Genomic DNA, 22,091 nt, shown 5'->3' on the forward strand with positions numbered 1-22,091 from the left:
CGGCAGACTGGGCAGTCTGTAAAGCGCCTATGTGTTACCCACGAGTGATTTGCAAATGCATCTTAGGAAGTAGACCAAGTCTATGAAAGCTTATGCTAGAACTTCTTTCACATACCGTTGGTCTTAAAGGTAATACAAGATCCCTTTGAATGCTGTTGGCCCTCTGTATCCGTGGATTGAACCATCCATGGCTTGAAAATATTCAAAAGAAATATGCGCACAGTCGGCCTTAAGTATCCATGCATTCTTTATCCATGGTTTCAATCATCCATGGCTTGAAAGCAAACTTTGATTTTGCCATTTATGGAGTTTGGTATTCACTGGGGGTCTTGGAACCAAACCCCAACAGATATCAAGTGCCCACTGTAAATTCCAATAAGGAAGTCGTGATGTTGCCATTTTATATAAGGGACACCATTTTACTATGTTGTTGTATTTAATGGGACTTGAACATCCATGGATTTTGGTATCGAATGGGGTGGAGGCTGGAACCAAACCCCAACGGATACCAGGTGCCCACTGCACTTCCAAATACCATGTTTCAGTTGAGAGGATTTATGGAAACACTCAGTTCATTGTTCATCTTGTTGTCATTGTTTGAGGAAGTGTCAGCTGCATTTTGCAAACACAGTCGGATGCATTGGGGAAACCAGAACATTGTCTTCCTTCTTAATGGAGTTGCAAGCTTATCTGAAAGTAAAGTGCTGGAAGGTATTCAAATATTAGCTTTTTTCTTCCTCTGTGCTAAACAGAAAATTGCTTGTGTTGAGCTTTTTATAAGAAAACAAAACATCTCCTGGTACTTGTTGTAGAAGAGGGACTGGATTCAGGTTACATGATGAGTTCTACTCCACATCATAGCCTGTGATAGCAACTAACTAATTAAAACTGATAAAGTTATCGATTAAGTTAGGCTTTTTTTAACAAAGAAAAGGCACTTAACTTAAAATGAAACTTTTAACTTAATTGACTGACTTCAGTTGGACTTTCAGCATTAATTTATTCCACAAACTAAGTTATGAAGTATTAATGAAAAGAAAAACCAACAATTGGTACATTTCTCAACTAGCTGTTCAATAATTACATAAAGCTATCGGGATTATTTATTTATTTATTTATTTATTTATTTATTTATTTTCATGATTGGAGTATTTCAATTAATTCCAAGGATTTTAACCAATCAGTTTAAAGGCATCAGCTCCTAAAGGCAGCTTGTAAATAGATGAATAAACAATTTAAAAACCAGAAGTGTTTTTTTAAATAGTAATTTGAGTTAAACCAGTCTTACGATTAGCTGAGCACATTTACCATTTCTTGCTAACTTTCCTATCTCTGTCCACAGTTGAATGGCTGGCAAGGCTGATACTCTGTATGCAAAAGCTCCCAAATTTTGATATTGACTATCTCCATTTAAAAAGGGAACACAGTGCAGGGGATATGAAAGAAATTCTGCAAGGCTACTGCCAGCCAGAACAGAAAACATTAGACTTGGTTGGCTACCAGTATGCTGGTGACAGAGCTTAGAAAATGTTGCATGAAATGTAAAGTCATTACTCATCACCTTTATTTAATTAATGAGGCTGAAGGTAGCAACTTTTAAACTGTTTTAACGAGACTGGAGCAACATTAGGGTTTTTATTCTACTGGTTCATTACACCTAGAGTAAATCTTTTCAACCAGTTGTTCAATAGTGACCCACCGCAAAGGAAAATCTCATTTTGGGGGGGCATTTTTGTATTGTTACAATTTTTAAAAAATGTATTTCAAAAATCAGTTAAAATGTTCTAAATAAAAAAAAATACTTGTCACTAATGAATAATAAGAAAAAATAATGACCCTTAAAAAATAAGGGTAATACCATCATGTTTGATTTTTCAGTAACAGTTTCCAAACCTGTAACCCTATTATGTTTTTTATTACCTGTTTTTAGGCAAATGAATATCTTAAGATTGCAAACATCCAACAAGGCTCTTGATTCTTTGTAGGCTCTATGTTGTGTTGCAAGTTTGCTTTAGGAATCCCCCTCCCAGACTTCAAAAGTCACTAAACCACAGACAGGTGTGGGCCTATTATTTGGGGAGCAGGTGAAGCAATTCACAGAGTTCTGTGGGTAGTGGCCAGAAGTGCTTTTTAGAGGTTATCCCTTTGTTTCAAAGCTAATTGCCTCAGGCAGGAAAGAAAAGAATCCTGGGATTCTTGAATCATGGAGAGATTGGGACCAGAGGAAGCAGGAAATGCAAGAGTTACACTTTTGATACAATTCTAACAAAAAGAAGAAATAATTTTGTTACCATATTGGAAGAATTGGAACAAAAATTGTAACAAAATCAGGTTTTTTTGTAAGTTTTTTGGGCTATGTGGCCATGTTCTAGAAGAGTTTATTCCTGACGTTTTGCCAGCATCTGTGGCTGGCATCTTCAGGGATGGTGGCAAAACATCAGGGATAAACTCTTCAAGAACATGGCCACACAGCCCGAAAAACCCATTAAAAACTATGGACGCTAGCCATGAAAGCCTTTGACTACACATTGTAACACAATTGTTTCTTCTTACCCAAAATATATCTTTTGCAGCTTCTCACAATATGCTGGTGTATAAGCTTTAAGGAAACAACAACAAAATGATGATTAAAATGGCAGTTTTTATTTATTTGCTGAAACTGTACATTATGCAGTAGCTGAAGTTCTGTAAAATATCACAGAAGAGCATATGCACATATACCTTCCAATTGTTTTGATTTGAGAGAAACAGTCCTGATTAATCCTCTGACATCCCACTTTGTCAGCTGCTTTTAAAATGTCCCAGTTTCTCTCTCCTTCTCCCCTTATGTCCTTATCTAAAAATCTCAGATTCCAGACAGTCAGGGAAATAAGACAACAATGCTTGGTAAAGCTGAAGGCAATGGGGAAAAAGTAGACCATATGCCATATGGATAGATTCAGTCAGGGAATCCTGTGAATATGTAAGAGCTGAGCAGGGCGGTTGGGGACTTTGAGATCTCTCTCTTACTTATAGCATTGACTCCAGTTGAAGTCAACTTGAAGGCTGTTAACAACAACAATGGGATAAAGAATTGTGGCCCAGACCCAAATTGTACAATAAAAATTATTAGCAGAAATAAGTGTCATGTTAAAAAAAATCAAGAAAGGTGTTCCGATTTGTCTAAGCTTTTGTCATTGTTGTGTGCCTTCAAGTTGTTTTTGATTTATGGTGACCCAAAGGTGAACTGATCATGGGGTTTTCTTGGCAAGGTTTGTGCAGAGGAGGTTTGTCATTGCCTTCCCCAGCACCACATGGGTTCTCTCTTCTAAGCTAGAATGTTTTTTAAGTGGCAACTTCCCTTAAAAATCTCAGCTTCTAATATGGAGATGATTTATTCTTTCTAAATTAAGTTTTGCACAGCTTCAGACAGTTTGATTAGCTTCAAGAACTAGGGCTCCAAAGAGTAAGGAGAACCCTAAAAATCTATCACAGTAACATTTAGTTTGTGAGCTTCTGCAGAGGCAGCTAGTTGGCCACTGTGAAAAACATTATCAGAAATTGGAAAAGTTGAACAGAATTGTTGTTTTGTACTGCAGCTGCCAGAATCCTTCAGCTAGCATGGTCTAGATATTCTTTGGGAAGCTCTTGTTATCCTAAGAAAAGATACTGAGCTTGTGAGTTCTTTATTAGAGATTGCCTAACAATGAATGTTTAAAACAATCCTGCAATTGTAGAGGAAATACTAAGAACTTGTTAGTACCTCCAACAGTGTGCCAAACAGCTACTGGATGGTGCCACTCCATTTGTGCCCCTCTCAAAGGCATTTAGCAGTAGACAGAGAGGTTGGCGTCAGCCTGTATCTTTCCTTTCATTACATTTGCATTAAACATGTTAGACTGCTTTAGAAATAGGAGCTGGAGGGCACGTTTCAACCCTCTGTAATTAATATAACTTGTGTATCATTTTCATGAACCATTTGGATGCCAAAGCGCAGTTGATGGACAGCCTACACTGATTCTGCAGTATTTGCACCGCAATGTTATTCCACCCAAGGGTGTGGATGAGTGAAGGGAGAAGAAATTATCTCCGCTTCTTTCTGCTGGAATGAGTTCACATTAGGGCTCCTGCCTGAATTAAAGAAGTCTTAAGCCTCCTTCAGGCATACATAATAAATGTGAGGAGGGAAATGGCAGCTTGAACAGGAAAGCCAGCCGGCATTACATAAGGAGCTTCTCCAAGTGACGGGTCAGGATTCCAGATCTTTTAGATCAGTGCTTCTTGAACAGTTTGATACAGGGGATCATAGTGTGGCAGGGGCTGGTGCGCATTGACAACCATTGCTGTTTTTTTTCCTGCCACTGGTTACAGGTGCTACAAAATTCTCTTTCTCCAATGCAGGGCAATAGTGGTGGCTGATTTTCATGTCAGTGAAGTGGTAAATCGCATTCCTGGTCCTAGTCCTAACTTTATTGGAGTTACCCAAGGTTCTGGTCCTTATCTGCCCAAGTAGCTTCAGCACCCCTAAGCACTCCTTTAAGTTTAGACAAAAGCCTGAAGCAGAATCGCCACACATCTGTCAGTGGAGTGTCCAGTTATCCCTGGTGGGAGGGATCCTAAATTTGGTAATTTCCAGGCTGTACAACAGCAGATATATCCCTAATGTGTTAGTAGTTCTCTATATGTCAAGAGATTTTTTCTTCCATTAGAAAACATTCCAATGGGACTCATTCTCCCAAATGAGCTTCCCTGTGTTTTGAGATCTCCCTGAGTTGCCCTTCTCTCTGTCGCACCACCCAGTCAGGTGGGAACATGCAAGAGGTCCTTCTTGGTGGCTGCCCCCAGGCTTTGGAACTCCCTTCCCAGAAAGGTTGACTGCCACCTTCCTTGCTATCTTTCTGAAGGCAGGTTAACGAATATTTTTTTTGGGCAGGCCATTGAAGATTGAATACTACAGGGAACTGAGACTAGCAGAATTGTATAGTATTACCTAGCTGTGTTTTGTTTATTTGTTGTATTTAATAGCTATGTTTTTAACTGGTTTTAAAGATTTTTTAAACTTAATATTTAGTGTCTTTCAAGCTACATTTCTTTTAACTATTATATGCTGTCTTGAGACTAAGACTGGGGATAAAGAGAGATACAAATCTAAATTATATAATATAACATAGCATTATATTAATAAGTATACAAAGGGATCTTGTAGCTGTATGCATCTGAGGAAGTAGGCTCAAGTCTACAAAAGCTAATGCTGCCAACTTCTTTCTTTCAATCAGTTTCAAAGGTTCTACAAGATCACTTTGCATACTGATTTTCCAGACTAGCATGGCTATATCTTTGAATTATATTAATAACAATCACCACCACCACCTTGGTTTGGGATTCTGCAGAGATGGTGTGTGAATTCACTCTCTTTTCTTTCTTCCCTGTAGTGAGTCAGATGGCAACCCCAGCACAGAAGATGAGTCCAGTAAGGGCCAAGAGGATTTATCTCCGCATCCTCTTGCCGGCACATCAGATGGCACTACTGGCTTAAGCCTTCCTAGCCATATGGAGCCAGTCTACATGCAGCAGCTTGGAAACTCCAAAATATCTTTAAGCTCTTCGGGAGTTCTGTTGAATGGAAACTTGGTGCCTTCCAGTCCTTCTCCTGTTTTTCTTAATGGCACCTCATTCATCCAAGGGCCCAATGGTGTCCTTCTGAATGGTCTCAATGTAGGGGCCTCACAAGCGTTGTCGTCAGCTCCACCCAAAACATCCCCGAATGAGTTGAGCAATGGGGTCTCCATGACTGACATCTTAGCCTCTTCTCCAGAAGATGTGAAAGACTTCAAAATCCTGCAGACCTCCCTGGCCAACTCCATTGCCTCGTCATCGTCATCAACAACTATGACCTACAGCCCCAGTCCTGTCCCTGCCTCTTTCCCAGGCTTGATACCTAGCATGGAGGTGAAAAGAGAAGAGAGTGAAGAAGCCATAGTATCACAAGATGGCAGCTCTGTGGTTACTTTTACAGCTCCTGTCCAAATAAACCAATATGGTGTTGTTCAGCTCCCTAATTTGGCAACCGGTGGCCAGTTACTTAATGGAGGCATCAGTTTTTCCCCAGTACAGCTGCCGTCTGTTTCAGTATCAACCTCTCAAGGTATTGGCTGCTGTTGCTTCTACTCCTTTTTCTTCTTGGCTATGTACATAATGGATCAGGTCCTAGGGCAGCTTTCTGTGTGTGAATGGATTCCTTCCAGTAATCTACATAATAATAATAATAATAAGAAGTAGTAGTAGTAGTAATAGTACAAATCTAGTACATATTGAATCTCCCTTATCCAAAATACCTGGGACCAGAAATATTTTGGTTTTCAGATTTTTGTATATACATAATGAGCTAACCTGAAGATGGGACCCAAATCTGAACATGAAATTCATTTATGTTTTGTATACACCTTATGCACATAACCTGAAGGTAATTTTATACAAAATATTTTTATAAAATTTGCGCCTCAAACAAATTTTGTGTCACACTGAACTGTTGGAAAGCAAAGTTGCCACTGTCTCGGCCACCCATGTGGTTCATTGTGGAGGATTTTGGATTTCAGAATTCCAGATAAGGGAGACTCAACCTGAATTAGACCAGAATAGATCTAGCGAATGCTCATAGTAATGTAATCCCCCATGCTATCTTGGAGGATTCCCCCATTCCTTCAGAGATTTTCAGGGCAGAGGGAGAGTCAGTAAAGCCTTCCCCCTCACTAGGTGTCAGGATCTTTGCATCCACCCAGATAATTTCTTTTACTTGCACTCAATGGGCTGCAATTCACAGGTAGCTTCCACCAGCTTCAGAACAACCCCATTGGTGTCTTTGGAATGAATGGCACATGCTTTTCAGGGGGCATCCTCACAAGGCTTTACTCTCAACCAGTCATGGACAGTAGCATCATATAGTGTGGCTGCTAAGAAAGGTGAACAAATGAAAATGTACTCATTACAGTAAAAAAAAGAATACTCGTTTACTGCTTTGTCAGTATTCAGAGTGATTTCATATATAGAAACAATTGGATGAATCAGTTGGTTCTGGGTTTTTTTTTGGATTTCTCACTCTTTCAATCCTGTTTTCTACATTGTGTTTGAACTTTTTTGGAAAAAATTCTGCATAAAAATTCATAGCCATTTTAATGTACATTTTTTCCTGATATTCACATCTATCTATGCAACAGTGTCAGATTTTGGCCTGTCTGTTTTCGGTCTAAGAGAGGCTGCAGCAGTTTGCTTTTGCCTTAGTCTGTATGAAAGGACAAGATTCTGCTCTTTCCTCACCCACATATTGAGCTAACTGAGTGCAAATGACTTGTACATATTCAGATCAGCTTGCAGCAATTGAAATAAGCTAAGGACAACTGGGGAGAAGGCATGACATTTTAAAAAGCAGCTGAAATAGTGGGATGGCAGGGGATTAATTAGGACATTCCTTGCCAAATTCAGATAGCTGGAGGAAATGAAAATTGATGTTTTGGGGAACTCTCTGGAACAGAATGGCATGGAAAGAGGCAGATGGAGAGTAGCAACAGAAGGGTAACTTTTTGCTGTCAGAACATGAAGCCTTTGGCTTTAGGCCTGGGGTCTTGCTGCTGGGTGTGCAAGGTGTTTTTTTCTTTCTCAAAATCAACAAGAAATATGTATCCGGGAAATAAATCAGCTACATCACAGATAAATCAGGCTGAATAGTGATGTCATGGTGCTTCTTGTTGAAATAAATAGCATATAAGTGATACTCAGTTGAAGACAGTGACCATTTTCTTCTAAAATGCACTTCCTTCCAGAGGCCATAAAAGCATTCAGAAATAGTCCCATGATGCAAAGCATGATTAATATGTGTGTGTGTTTATTTCGTTTTTTAAAAATCCAGCTTTATCAGGCTTTACTAGATCTTTACTCTGCTAACTTTGTATGGTAGTTGGATCCCTCAGGAATGTCCACAAAACTATATTCATAGGGGGAAACGTAAAAATTAATCTTGTCTGGTCCAAAGCAATTTAATGATTTTAAAAGTTAAACCAGTCTTTTAATCTTAGGTCAAAAATACATTAGGAACCAGTGGTTCATAACTGAGCCATTTTATTTTGAATTTTCAAATGTTTCTGGCGGAGTGGGTTGGAGTAGATGATCCCCTAAGATCCGCTCCAGTTCTATAGTTCTATCATTTTTGGGGTAAATTTTGCATATAAAGTACCATAAAGGATGCAAATCTTGAGGATGAGGAGTAAGAAGACGCCTGTCTTAAGAGAAAAGTTGTTTTCTGAATAGTCTATGAAATACTGGTTTTGTATACAGAATTTGAATTGCATCAGTACAGATGTTTTAAGAAGCCAAGGGTTTCCTAATCTCCAGTCTCCATAGTTGTTCTCCAACCTTTGAAGGAGAGCCTGGGAAGTAGTTTTGAGCTTCACCAACTGGGTGATATCCCAGATTTTAAAAATATCACTTTGTTCTTTGATGGGGTAGGATTTCATTGCCACGCCTTGCAAAGACTAATCTTGCTATGACTCACATGGTCAAAATGAAGCTGTGTTTCTTTTTTTGGCTTCTGAATCTCTTTTATTTAAAAGGCATATCAAAGACTCAGAGAATGGATTCCTTCTATTGTATTAACCCCATGATCTGGTTTCTCAAAACCTTTGGGCAGAGCCACCAAAACTGAGGACAATATTGTCACAAAACCAGAGCTGGGGAAAAGTTAGTAGTTTGGACTACAACTCCCCAAATCCCTCAGCATGCATGACTACTGGGGGATTTTGAGAGCTGCAACCCAAAAGGTATTTTGCTTTCCAACCTTAGTGTAAAACTAATACCACTAATCCACTCAGAATGTATAGCCATGCATTTGGGAGGCTCCTCTGAGGATCAAGCAAAAATCCAGATTTATATCTTTTTTTTTCTAGGTTGCTGCTGCCACACTGCATAATAAAGCAGTTTGTTACAAGCCTCCACTAATTGCTATAGGATTCTGGAATTTGTAGTTTGTTGGGGCACCAGAGCTTTCTGACAGGGATGGCTAAATATCTTGCAAAACTACAAATCCCAGAATTACATAGCATTGAGCCATGGAAGTTAAAATGCTGTCAAACTGCGTTATGCCTGCAGTGTGTCAGCAGACCTAGTCTGGAACTCAAAGTGGCTTTCGTTGTTGCTGTGTGCCTTCAAGTTGTTTGTGACTTATGGCTACCTCAAGCAAATCTATCATGGTGTTTTCATGGCAAGATTTATTCAGAGGAGGTTTGCCTTCCCCTGAGGCTGAGAGCATGTGACTTGCCCAAGGTCACCCTGTGGGTTTCGTGGATGGTCTAGGACTCAAAGTGGATTGCAACAGTTTAAAAAAAACATAGCTAAAACATACTAAAATCAAAAGTTAAAAATATTGTTAAACTATTCGTAAAACTAAACCAGTTTTAAAAATATATACCTATTAAAATAACAAATAAACAAAATACAGAATGACAGTACAGCACCGTTCTGCAAGGATTTCAGTAATTCTGCAGCAGCTGCTATACAGCATGGCGGCAGGCGGTTGTCTGAACACCTACCTTTCTCTGCTCCAGATCAGATAGGTGCCGGAGGCAAGAATGAGCCAGATTCATGCGCAGGATGCAACGAAACTGGCTTGTCATATCCTTCCCGTGGATTCAGGCCCCAGATAAGATTTGATTTTCTCTAAAACTCTTTCACTTGTCTTTTTTAGTAATCCATGGTATCTGTAGGAATCTCCTCCAGTAACAAATTTCAAATTATTTTACTCTCTTCCAGTCAGCTTCTTTCAATGTCCAGCCTTCACATCCATACTTACAGATAGAAAATATTTGCTGTCAGGTTGGCTTTGACCTACAGCAACCTATATTACTTGCAGAAAATTTAAGATATAAAGATGATACTGTATTACAGTGGACCCCTTGGTATCCTCTGGGGTTTGGTTCTAGGCCCCCCTAAAGGATACCAAAATCTGTGGATGTTCAAGCCCCATTAAATATAATGGCACAGTAAAATGGTGTCCCCTATATAAAATAGCAAAATCAAGGCTTGCTTTTTTGAATTTATATTTTGTAATGTTTTTAAGATGTGGATGGTTGAATATGTGGATAAAAAATCCATGGATACAGAGGGCCAACTGTATTAGCAGGAAGCTTAATCACTATAAAATCAGTTAGGTGAGTTAGAATATAAGTTTTACATATATATGTACGTGTGTTTTATAATCTCTATGTGATATTCCCATAAATCATTTTTGATTTCATGGTGAAAATCTTTTCTGCCGCTATAGACTCAACTATATCTTAGCTCCGCTATATGTGTATATATCTAAACAGCTTCTTTGGGAAAGTTGTATTTCAAAAATCACATGTGGTGCCGAAGCATGGATGTTGGAGAAACCTGAATATTTTATTTTAACGTGTGCCACCACACAACATTAAGACTCTCTTTGTTTTGCTTTGTTTTTTTCCTTTCTGTCCCACCACAGGCAATATTTCCTTAAACCAAAGCACATCAGACAGCGGCACGTTTACAAGTGACTCTACAACCGCCCAACAAGGGAAAGTGTTTTTCAGTTCGCTTTCTCCCAGCACGGTGGTGTACACAGTCCCAAATTCGAGCCAGGCCATCGGACCAGTTAAACAAGAAGATCCAGAAACCAGCCTGATGTTTTCTCAAGTGATGCCTCTCGGACAGGATTCTCAACTCCCTACTAGCATACCACCTTCAGACAACCTATCTAGCGGAGATCTTGAGCCAGGTGGCACCTCCTTAGTTAATGTGACTCTGGCACAGAACTTCTCCCTGGGACCCCCCTCTCTTTTGAATGCAGAGGAACTCAGCTCGGTTGTGTCAGAGAGCTTGCCTATTTCGGCTCCTGCAACCAGTGGGGCAACTGTTGTTTCCATTGGCAATGGCAACTATGCAACGCTTCAGAACTGTTCTCTCCTGTCCAGCCACGATCTGATGTCCCTATCCGCCATGCAGCCAACACTTGGAGGGATTGGTCTGGCAGCTAACAATCACATCGGACCTCACCCATCCATGCAGGTGCACCCTCATTTTACCCGGGAGCAGCGGTTAATCCTGCAGTCGGTCTCCAACCTCAAGGAGAACTTCTTATCCGATCCTGACAAATCAGCAAGTGGCTCAATGATGCTGGATTCAAAAACCAAATACGTCATGAGCAATATGGTTGATGCCATCTGTGAGGAACTGGAGGCAGACAAAAAACAGCTGGCCAAACTCCAGACTGTACAGATGGACGAAGATATGCAAGATTTGTAAACCAACAAACAAAATGACACTTTTGGTTTGCTTTTCCTCACAAGGCCCTAGATTCTAGGGCTTAGAAGCACAGATGTTTTTCCCATCTAGTAAAAAAATATGCATACTGGACAACCCCACCAACCCAAAAATAAAGCATACTTGAAGGGTCTACTTTAGATAAGTGGACATCTCCACTAGAAATGGGAGGTTGCCATGCACTGTTTGCATGAAATTTTAACTTTTATGACACCCGCTTTAGAGGAACTATAATGTGGGACAGGATGGGAGAAGAGAGGAGTATCAGCCAGACATTGGATGGTCTGGTACAGGATGGGTTGGCTTACTAATGTTTTCCAAATAGTTTCATTAGACATGCAACACTTCAATGTATTTTCAGAAAATATTAGATAGGAACAAGAATTGTCCTTCTAGAAAGACTGGGGAAGAAATAAGTCTCTTGCTTTTTAGTCTGGAAATGAGTTTACCTGTAGACAGTGGGCATTGACAGATGTGGACTTTCTTTTTGTTTTGTTATTTCAATTTTATTTGCTATCCTAGATAATACCTCACTAGCTACTGTTACCTTCTTGGTTGAGGTAGAAAGCAAGCACAATCACAACTAAGAATTCCCCCCACCCCAATTTCCCTGTGTGTTTGTTTTCCAGCAGCGTTGAAATGTTTTTGAAACACTCATAAGGTTTGCAGTTTCTGAAATGTTAGAATCTTTTTTCTGTCTCTTTCTAAAGTTTTGGAATCAGTGCATTGGCACGGGTGGGCAGAGAGGCCATTTTAGAATTTGAAATCATGCAACCCAGAACCCATTGCTTTGCCATGTGTCTAAATAATGTTTAAATTGCTCTAAAGGGAACTCCTGTTTTTATTGGTATGGCGACTTCTCTTTATAGTTATGGGTGTCCCTTTATCATTTTTAGAAGTGTTGAACAGTCCATTTTTTCTGACTGCTTAATTTATTTATTATTATTATTATTTTGGTGTGTTTTTGAATGGGATGTTATTTCTGGAAGCTTTTTGTTTAAAAAAATTGTCACCTCACCCCCAGTAAAGGTTCATCACTTTTGTTTGGCCAATTTAGAGTCTAGACAAAGTGTTACTTATGTTTGATGTTAGAATATGAACAAATGCAATTTGGAGATTTTTTGACATGTTTCCCCACTTCCTATGGATTTATGCTTTCTGTTTTGGTTTTATGTGATGTTATAATATTTATGTGTTGTTGCTTTTTAAACAGAAAAACCAAAAATCCCACAGTGCCTTTTTTCCTAGTGGCCTTATATACCCTTGCTATGACAAGCACAGGCAACATGAATACACTGCTCTACAGCAATCAAATTTTGGACCTGATTTCTCTGATAAATAAGGAAAGCATATTAATAGTCACTTGAGGTGAATTTGCCTAACTGGTGGAAAAGGGGAGGAGAGAATAAGTCTTGGACATGTATGGTTTGGTCAAAAGAGATCATGCTAGATTGATTAATCTTTCTGGATGTTGTAGCCATGTGTACATCCCAGTTTAAATTTGGAAGAAAAATGGTACACCTAAAAATGAAGGGAATAGCCGATCTTGGAAAAGTTATTATTTTGAACATGCTGGGAGTTATCGTTCAAAAAGTAATGTTTCCAAGCTATGAGAAAGTCATCCCTCTAGACCAATCTTACCATTTAATCTCTTGTTCAGCCTGCTGTTCCCTAAACCAGAGCTTATTCGGTTTACAATAGTGATTCCCCTAATAGGAGGATTGTGTAACAGCTTTTGCTGTAGTAGGCTTGGAATGGCAGTGTGGTCCAGTATTGAATCTCTATGCATAGATAATTTGGATTTCCTTTTGTGGCTAGAACCCTGTTGGTTAGTTCCAACAAGAGTAGAGCCACTCAATCAACTGTTGAATGGTGAATCAACACATAGGTAAATCACATTGATTTGGATGGGCCTTTTTTGGTCAGGACTATCAGTAGTATTTAGGTCAAAGTCAGCATTTAGCAACAGCAACAATAAGCACAACTTTGAGCTCTAATAATACTACATGTGACCAGAAAAGAGTGTTTGCTTGACTTTTTTTTAAAAAAAATACCCATGTGACCACTCAAAATGACATTTTTTCATTAAATTGGTTTTAGATTTCTCTTCTGCCACCAATCCTATGCCACATGGCATCCTTGGCAGCTGGTGGATCCCATGTCAGAAGGGCAGTGAATCCAGTGCAGGTTTTAAAGGCATTTTCTAAAGTGGTGAACCTACAGTGGGTTCTTGATATCCATGGGGGGGGGGGGGTTGGTTCCAGGACCCCGTTTGATGGATACCAAAATCCATGAAAGCACAAGTCCCATTAAATACAATTGTGTAGTGTGAGAGCTAATGCGGTGTACTGGTTTCAGTGTTGGACAATAACTCTAGAGACCAGGTTTGATTCCAAGCTCAGCCATGAAATCCACTGGGTGGCCTTGGCAAGTCGCATGTTCACAGCCTCAGGGGAAGGCAATGGCAAACCTCCTCTGAACAAATCTTGCCAAGAAAACTACATGATAGGTCACCATAAGTTGGAAACAGCTTGAAGGCACATAACAAGAACAAAAGTTGAATGATGTCCCTTATATAAAATGGCAAAATCAATTGTTTGCTTTTTGGAATGTAATTATTTTAATAATATTTTCAAGCCATGGATGTTTGAATCCATGCACAAAGGATCCATGGATATGGAGGGCTGACTGTACTTCAGGGAGATGATTCAGCAAAGATGATTCGTCAAAGTCACTGCCCCAATGTCATGGGACTCACCAGCTACATTTCATGGGTTCTCTGCATTGCAGGTCTAGGAACTGTGTACAGCCACCACCAGTCATATGGTGTAGCCCTACAAGGCCTAGCCACTGGTGTGCAGTATGGGAGCTACACCAACAACATCTGGAACATCTGGCTACCCTATTATGTAACATAAGAAAACAGACTAGTTTCCTGTTATTTTTCCTCCAAAGGTAACAGAACAAATTGCCACAAGTGTCAAGCCAAAACCTCAATCATCCCTGGCCATGTTAATTGAGGATTGATGAGTTTCATAGTCCAGTATATCTGGGCAGCTCCAGAGGAGGCTATACTAGGGAGGGACGTTTGCTTATTCTTATCTTACTGTTCTGGAGCAGGCCTCAAGTGAAGTAATTAGCACCAATCCCACCTAAATAACTCAAAGGCAACAAGTCCCAATTGATCTTGGAAGCCAATCAGGGTCAGCTCTGGTTAGTACTTGAATGAGAGACCACCAACGAATGCCAAGTGCTATATGCTATATTTCAGAGGAAGGGGCTCACCACCTCTGAGTCTTCCTTGCCTAAGTAAGCCCTATGAAATTCATGGGGTCCCTGTAAATTGACAGGCAACTTGAAGGCATGCGCACACACATACAGAGGAAATCTTGAGAGGACCACAGGTGTGTGTAACACCAAATCCAATGCTAAGCTGAAGAAATCCAGCCCCTTTGGCTTCCCCCCCATGCCTTAAAATATCTGCACAGCATTTAGCTAGTACATAGATTGTCTGCACTGCAGGTGCTTTATTGGATGCTTAAAAAAAAACAAATTTGGAACACAGACACAGAAGCTTTCTGTGTACTTAGAGAAAATGAATAGTTTCCAGACATGCTGTATGGCAGGAACCCAAGCGATAACCTTTTAACTTTCTGTCTTGATGTTAATTAGTGATGTTGAGCATGATCTCCTGTGTGGTCACTCCATTCCTCCCTTCCTAGATTTCATTTAAATAACCTTGGAAGGTTTTCTTATAGGCTTTACTCTGCCTGTATGACTGACTTTCATTGAGTGTGAGTCCATGCCATGGAGGTTAAGAAATTCAGATTTTTTTTCCATATCTAATACCACAGATGGAAAATTCATATCACCTCAAATACAATGCATTTCAGTTGATATATTAAACTTCCTGCCATTAAAGATTAGTCCATGCATGCATGCTGTCTCCATTCAGTTACTTAAATATCTGGACAGACTCCATCCATTCACAGAATACTAGGTTTTTGAGTATTATGAAAGTTCCTTCAGTGGTCTTAGATCTGTGATTCATTCACACATACAGGTCAGCAACTGACGTTGCAGTTATCAAAGTAATCTGTGAACCACACTGACTCCTATGCATACATATAGTGTGCAATATCACTGAACTTGTTGCTGTCTCCCCAAATGTTGTGTTATATAGGACAATCACTGGATTTCTAGCATCCCTTAGTTTGCATACTCACTCTTGGGCAGTTGGGGGGTGGTTTTTCAAATGTATTGTAATTTGTTGCCAAGTCAGCTTTGATTTATGGTGACCCTATAAATGAGATCTCCATGAGCCCCTGTCATAAATGGCCCTGTTCAGGTCTTACAATTTAGAGCTGTTGCTTCCTTGATTGAATAAATCCTTCTGTAAGTGATCATTCTAGTTTCCTAGTGCCTACCACTTACCCCGCGTTATTGTCTTTTGCAGTGAGCCATGTTATCTCACATTGTGTCCTAAGTACAAAAGTTTCAGTTTAGTAGTTCTGGTTTCTAGTAAGAGTTGAATTTTGATTTGCACTAGGACTCACTTGTTTTTTTAGTGGTCCATAGTATCCATAGAACATATCCTTCAGTACACATTTCACAAGGGTTGAGCTTACTGTCAGCTTTCTTCACTATCCTGCTTTTACAACCATACATACAAATTTGAAATACTATGCTATGGATGATTCTGACTTTGGTATTTAATTATATATATTTACACTTGAAGATCTTATTTAGTTGCTTTGTGGCTGTCTTTCCAAGTCCCAATCTTCTTCTGATTTCGTATTACACTCACCATTTTTAATAGCCAACCTGTCCAGGTTACTCACCTTGTGTCAATTAGTTTTTCTTATAGTTTGATGGTGTTCTTGAATTATTCTGGAAAATCTGCAGATTCCACCCCTCTTTTAAAGGTGCCAACTGTTAAAAGTTTTATTCTTTCCGGTCAGAATCGTGTTTCCAGATGTTATCATGAAGCCAGTGCTTTGTTGAGCAGAGGCTACTTTGGGGGAAGGGGAGGCATTTAACACATATGTTGGGTGACCACAGTGAAGGGACTGGATCTTCTAATGGAATGGCTTTGTGATTTTGCCAGCATATGTTACTAACTGGCTCTTGCTTTGTTTTTCTTGTAAATGGTTTATATTCACTACACACTACAAATTTTGCAGGAAACACTATTTCTTGTAGGAAGCACTAAGTATGGATGAAATATATGTATGCACAACCATCCTTAAAACACTCCAATATGGGTGGTTGAGTGGCTAGGCCATAGATCTGTAATCTATTATGTCCATATGTATGGACACTAGTAATTCCCATAGCAATGGTAATGTGTGGCAATGCAGCAAGTTTGACAACTGTGATGATGACAATAGTTGATGCATCTTCATCCTTACTGGACAGGACTGCTTCATTTTGATGCATGGAGTGGAAAGAGAACATGCACAATGCAGGTAGTTCCTCAGTTTTCCAGAAAGCAAATAAATGTCTGTGGTCTACTGTACACTCTTCTGTAAAATGTGTTCTGTCCAATAGGTATATAACTGATACCACTCCCCTCCACCTGTATCAAGGGGAAGATAGTTTGAACAAATTCAAACTATTTGAACAATTCAAAGACACAGCTGTATTAATCTAGTCATCATTATGCAAAAGGATCTTGTAGTACCTTTGAGATTAACTTAGTTCACTCCATGCACCTGAGGAAGTTGACCAAGTCTACAAAAGCTTATCTGCAAAGCTTATCTGCAAAGTCTTTTGGTCAGTTAGTCTAAGTTGCTATATGATTCCTTTGCATACACTTAGTGGATCTGGGTGATAATATTCCTTCCCTCCCCACAAAGGCTTGTGGAAACCTTCAGTACAGCTAGCCGCAATCTAAATGTAAAAGAGTTGAGTTTTCCCTGTACTGTTACTGACTTTGTGTTTCATGGGAGATCTCATATTTTCAATATCATAATGGGCAAACCTAGGTTTCTGTCACACTGGAAAACCTAGCACAAGGAAATAAGTTCTTACCATTAATCATGTATATGCAGAGATTTTTCTCCCACAATTGAGCACAAGTTTTAGAAGCAGTATGGTCCATGAAAAGGTGCATCACACAATGTTGCTGCACATGGAATCCATCTATCCCTGCTTCAGGGAATTCCCACAAGCATTGGCTAGAGATCCTTAAATAGGTGAGCCAATATATTGCCATATTGTGGCAACAATTAGTTGTTTTGTCCCCAGAAGTGAAGGAAGGCTGGGCAGCTCTATCTCTGGTCTCTGAACTGTATTTCTCTTTTCAGTTATTGAGTTGGAAGAGACCCCAAGGGCCATCCAAGGCTCCACTACACTCCGAGGAAGGAGTGTGTTCCACTGTCGAACAGCCCTTACTGTCAGGAAGTTCCTCCTAATGTTGAGGGCGAATCTCTTTTCCTGTAGTTTGCATCCATTACTCCGGGTCCTAGTCTCTGGAGCAGCAGAAAAGTTAGCTCTCTCCTCAATATTACATCCCTTCAAGTATTTAAATAGGGCTATCATATCACCTCCCTTAACTTTCTTTTCTCCAGATTAAACATCCCCAGATCCCTAAGTCTTTCCTCATAGAACATGGTTTCCAGACCCTTCACCATTTTAGTCACCATCCTTTAACACGCTCCAGTTCAAAGGTATAGCTGTGCTAGTCTGGAAAATTAGTATGCAAAGGGATCTTGTAGTATCTAACTGAAAGAAATTGGTTCAATATACAGTACTTAACAGCAGCAGGACAGCTAAGGATCTCTCAGGTCCACAAGATGTCTTCCTCTTCCCACTTTCAGTCTATGCTTCTCACTGTGGGCATAGATTAAAAAAAAACAGGTCGAAGTTTGACTTTGCCCACCAACTTCTTGAAAATATGTGCATTTTCTAAATTATGTGTTGTTTCTGTGCATTCCTCCTACTGACTAAGGTGTGCTTGTGTTGCATATTTGCACACCTTTGAAATGTCCACATTTTTCTATTTGCACTTTCCCAGTGTGCCCAATGAATGTGATCCTCTAGTAATGTACAGATTCTGGACTGCAAAGTCCATCTGGACTGTATCCTAACCTGGTAGTGTGGTCTTGTGGAAGCCCAATGTGAGGTTTGTCAGCATGGATTCCTTGCAGATCCCTAATGACAACAGTAGGTAGGGCAAAACGTAACTGGAATTACCAGTATTTCTGTGAGCAAGGGACAGACATAGGCTGAACATGATTTCTTTGATAACCAACAGGTCACTTCATTACAGGCAGTTGATTAAAAACATGGTAGTGCGCCTTTATTAATTTTTTAAAAATCCCCTTTAAAAATAAGCTATTTGGTTTTTTTGAAAAGATTAGAACTTCAAGACAATTTTCTTTTTCATATCACCCAAATAAATCTTCATGTCACCTTAATGAATTTCAGACTTCCTGGGGGAGTTAATGCTCTGTGATTTGGTGATTTGTTTATTTCAAACCAGTATATTTTAAAAGATTTGCGTTGCTTCCCCAGTAGCATAGAAAGCTGCTTTTCTCCTAGGCTAACCATAAACCTGTAATTCCAAAAGGGCATCCCTTTTATTTTAAAATGGCACTCAGTCTTCACTGTTCCTAGCAGGCTTCCCTCAAATTCATTGTACCAATGTGAAGCTCTACTAAGGGCAGATTCCCATAGCTGTTTTAAGGTGGTGGAAATCACCCAGGGGGTAATCGGAGCTCTGGCAAGATAGGCAATGTGTTGTGTAAGTATAGAAAGGTGTTTTCACTGCCCCAGGTACACTATGCAAAATGTGAGGGGGAGTTGTGTTTTACTTTTCAAAAATACCCATGTGGATTCTAATGCATATAATTAGGGAAACAGTAAACTGAGTTGGGAGTACCCTGTAAGAAGTGACTGAGCATTTTGCAAGGTCAGACCTTTAAAAAAATATGGAATGTGGTCTCAAACTCATTGAAGTGTGTTGCAAAACCCAAATTGGATTAAGCTGGTTAGGTCCCTAGGGCAGTTGGGCCTCTTTTGTTTGCATTTGTGGGCTTTTCTAGGAATGCTGGCAAAGAAATTAAATAAATAAACACCATATGATAAACAGCAGCATACATATCTTTACAGAGTGTGACACTATTCTCTCTGTAAAGTTTTAGTGCAGCTTAGCAGTTTATTCCCTTGCCTTTGTATTGAAGTAATGCACCAAAATATTAGCAGTAACAGAAACAGGAAGCCATTGTGGAAGAAGAGTTGAGCAAGTTACACGTTTTTCCTTCCTGAATAGGGACACATCTTGGAGTTTTTAAAATCTAGCCCTGACCAAAATTGATAGGTGTCAAGACACTGGATTCCAGGCTGGAAAAATAAAACTTTGCAACAGTTACTATTTTCTTCTAGACTTGTATTGCAATTTAGTTTGGAACACTTATTTTTTCAAAGACAAAAATAATCTAAACAAGTAGATGGTCAATGTAAATCCAAGTGATGGATTATTAGAATCTGGGAGGGGTTGGGAAGAAATGACAAATTCTTGAAAACATTTCAACTGTTGTTTGCACTAAACATAGCTTCTCACATAGCTTTGGCATTTTGACAGGATGATGGGAGTTGTAGTCCACACATCTGGAGGGCACCAGGTTCTAAAGGCCGTTTTAAAATCTGGAACGCCTTCAGGTCAATTTGATCTGAAATGTAAGTTCATTCTTTTATTACTGACAATGTGTTTCAAGTCCTCTGGGATCACAAAATTACTATCATTGCATGGTGAAGTATAATAGACTTTTCACCATTTGTCATCCTGGTGAATGATCATGGTAAAGGACTGAGAGGGACATGATTGAAAAAAGAACCTCCAGCTCTTATATACAAATGGCTATAAATACATGTATGTGAGGCTAGATTAACCCATTCAATCCCTGTAAAGCCCTGTGCATTTTAAGGAAACAAGCTAGTGTGGCATGGTGGTTTGAGTGTTGGACTACGGCTCTGAAGACTAGGGTTCGATTCCCCACTTGGCCAAGGTGTTTCCTTGGAAAAGTTGCACTCTCTCAGCCTCAGGGGAAGGCAACACCAAACCTCCTCTGAACAAATCTTACCAAAACAACCCCATAATAGGTTTGCCTTAGGGTCTCCATAAATCAGAAATGACTTGACGGGATACATTAACAAATCTACAGAAATGAGGTCTCTATGAATAAGATGTGTGACTAAAAGGATGTGTATCATGCAGCACCATAGAACATGGTCTTGCTGATGTTTTCCTGTCTTCACCGTCCCTGAACATGCTGTGTCTCTTAGGAAGTATTCTTTCCTTTTTGGGGGGAATTCTATATAATTTCTTTATATAATACAAATATATAATTTATTTTGTAGATTGTACTTCTTAGCTTGAAAACAACATGCAACGACCAAATTCCAGAAATAATTTTGGGCTTGTGACAAGGATGCGCGTATTTTATCCTTTGGTCCTCACTACGTATCTCTTGCTAGTTAACCTTCATGTTGTGGCTATTGGTAAGGAAGAGCCTGTTCTGGGGACTGGGGTGGCAAGATGCCTTTAGCTTTTGACATGGGAAAGCATGATCACTACTATCCAGAGCAAATGCAGCAGAGGTTTTTCATGCATGTAGAACCCTTTTCGGCTGCATCTCTTTGCAGCCAAGACTCAAAAGGCAGGTTATAGTCTGTGCATTTCTTATAATTTTAAAAATGTAACTTTATATTTCTCCAGACGAAAAGAGAAATGGAGAAAAGGCATGCAAATTTCTTAGTGTTTGGCATTTATGCTTTGGAACACGTCTCTCCCTTGGTTGCTCAGAAACTGTAGGTCTGAAATTAAAAGTTTCTTTCTGTAAATCAATATGGTTTTGATTGTGCCTTATGAGAAAGGAGAAAGTCTACATGGAATGTAGATGTTTAAGAGGCAAACATGTTGTTTGCTGCACTGTTAAGGAATGATGCATTGTGTGGTCAAAAGAAAGATTGCTGTGCTTAACTCCCCCAACCAAAGAGATTGGAAAATATGTATGTATGTATGTTGTACTGAAACACAGGTTTGTGCCTGGAAAATTAAGGGGGTTGGGTTTTTGTTTTTTTGTTTTTGTTTTGGTTGTTCGTTCGTATTCTGAAATGTGAACTTATTTTTCTAAACACTATATACTGAATAAACTTTATATTTATACATAAACTGTGTGTTGCAGAACTGATTCCTGCCCCCATTTTTATAGGTCAACTGTGGAGTTTATCAAACGGGAGGAATTTCTCTGAAATTCAAATGAAAAGAAAGGGGGGCCAGAACGCATTCACTTAAAGTCGCTAGTTTTGCACAATTATGTGAATGTGCATTGTGTTCGAACTGGCTCCCTATCGCCTGAAAATAGCATGCCATTGCCCGAATTTGCATGTGGCAGTCTATCGCGCAATAACGTGAAACCACATGATTGCATTCGGACTGACTTCCCATTGCCCGAATTTGTGTGTAGTGGGTTATCACACAATAATGTTAAACCCCATGATTGTGTTCAGATTGCCATCGGATTATACTTCCAATTCCCCTTGTCTGATAAACTCCAGTGTCATAGGTCTCCCCATTACACAACCCCAAGGTTAACACAAGTTAAAATGATGTTCAGTTGGAGTATCAGAGAACAATTCAAAAACAATTAATTCAAGTCAGCTGGAATTCAGCGAGGGACTTAAGTTTTCACAAGTGGACTTAACGTGGATTAGGAACAGAACTGCATAGTATTGCAACATCCGTATTTACCTGGGGACTGCCATGATGTTGCGATGTACAA

At 39.5% G+C, this 22,091-nt stretch overlaps 1 protein-coding gene across 1 annotated transcript in view; it reads left to right on the forward strand.

Moving 5' to 3' along the window:
• Positions 1–21,463, forward strand: part of LOC149315222 (homeobox protein SIX4-like) — a 39,722-nt gene extending 18,259 nt beyond the window's left edge. Inside the window, exons 2-3 of the mRNA XM_089522771.1 lie at positions 5,412–6,124; positions 10,487–21,463. Coding sequence (XP_089378897.1) covers positions 5,412–6,124; positions 10,487–11,286 — 1,513 coding nt within the window. The 3' untranslated portion in view covers positions 11,287–21,463. The remainder of the gene's footprint in view (positions 1–5,411; positions 6,125–10,486) is intronic.
• Positions 21,464–22,091: the final 628 nt, after the last annotated feature.

The sequence above is a fragment of the Sceloporus occidentalis genome, unplaced genomic scaffold, assembly GCF_023333645.1.
Source record: "Sceloporus occidentalis isolate IW3139 unplaced genomic scaffold, rSceOcc1.0.p SCAF_4, whole genome shotgun sequence".
Classification (NCBI taxonomy): Eukaryota; Metazoa; Chordata; class Lepidosauria; order Squamata; family Phrynosomatidae; genus Sceloporus; species Sceloporus occidentalis.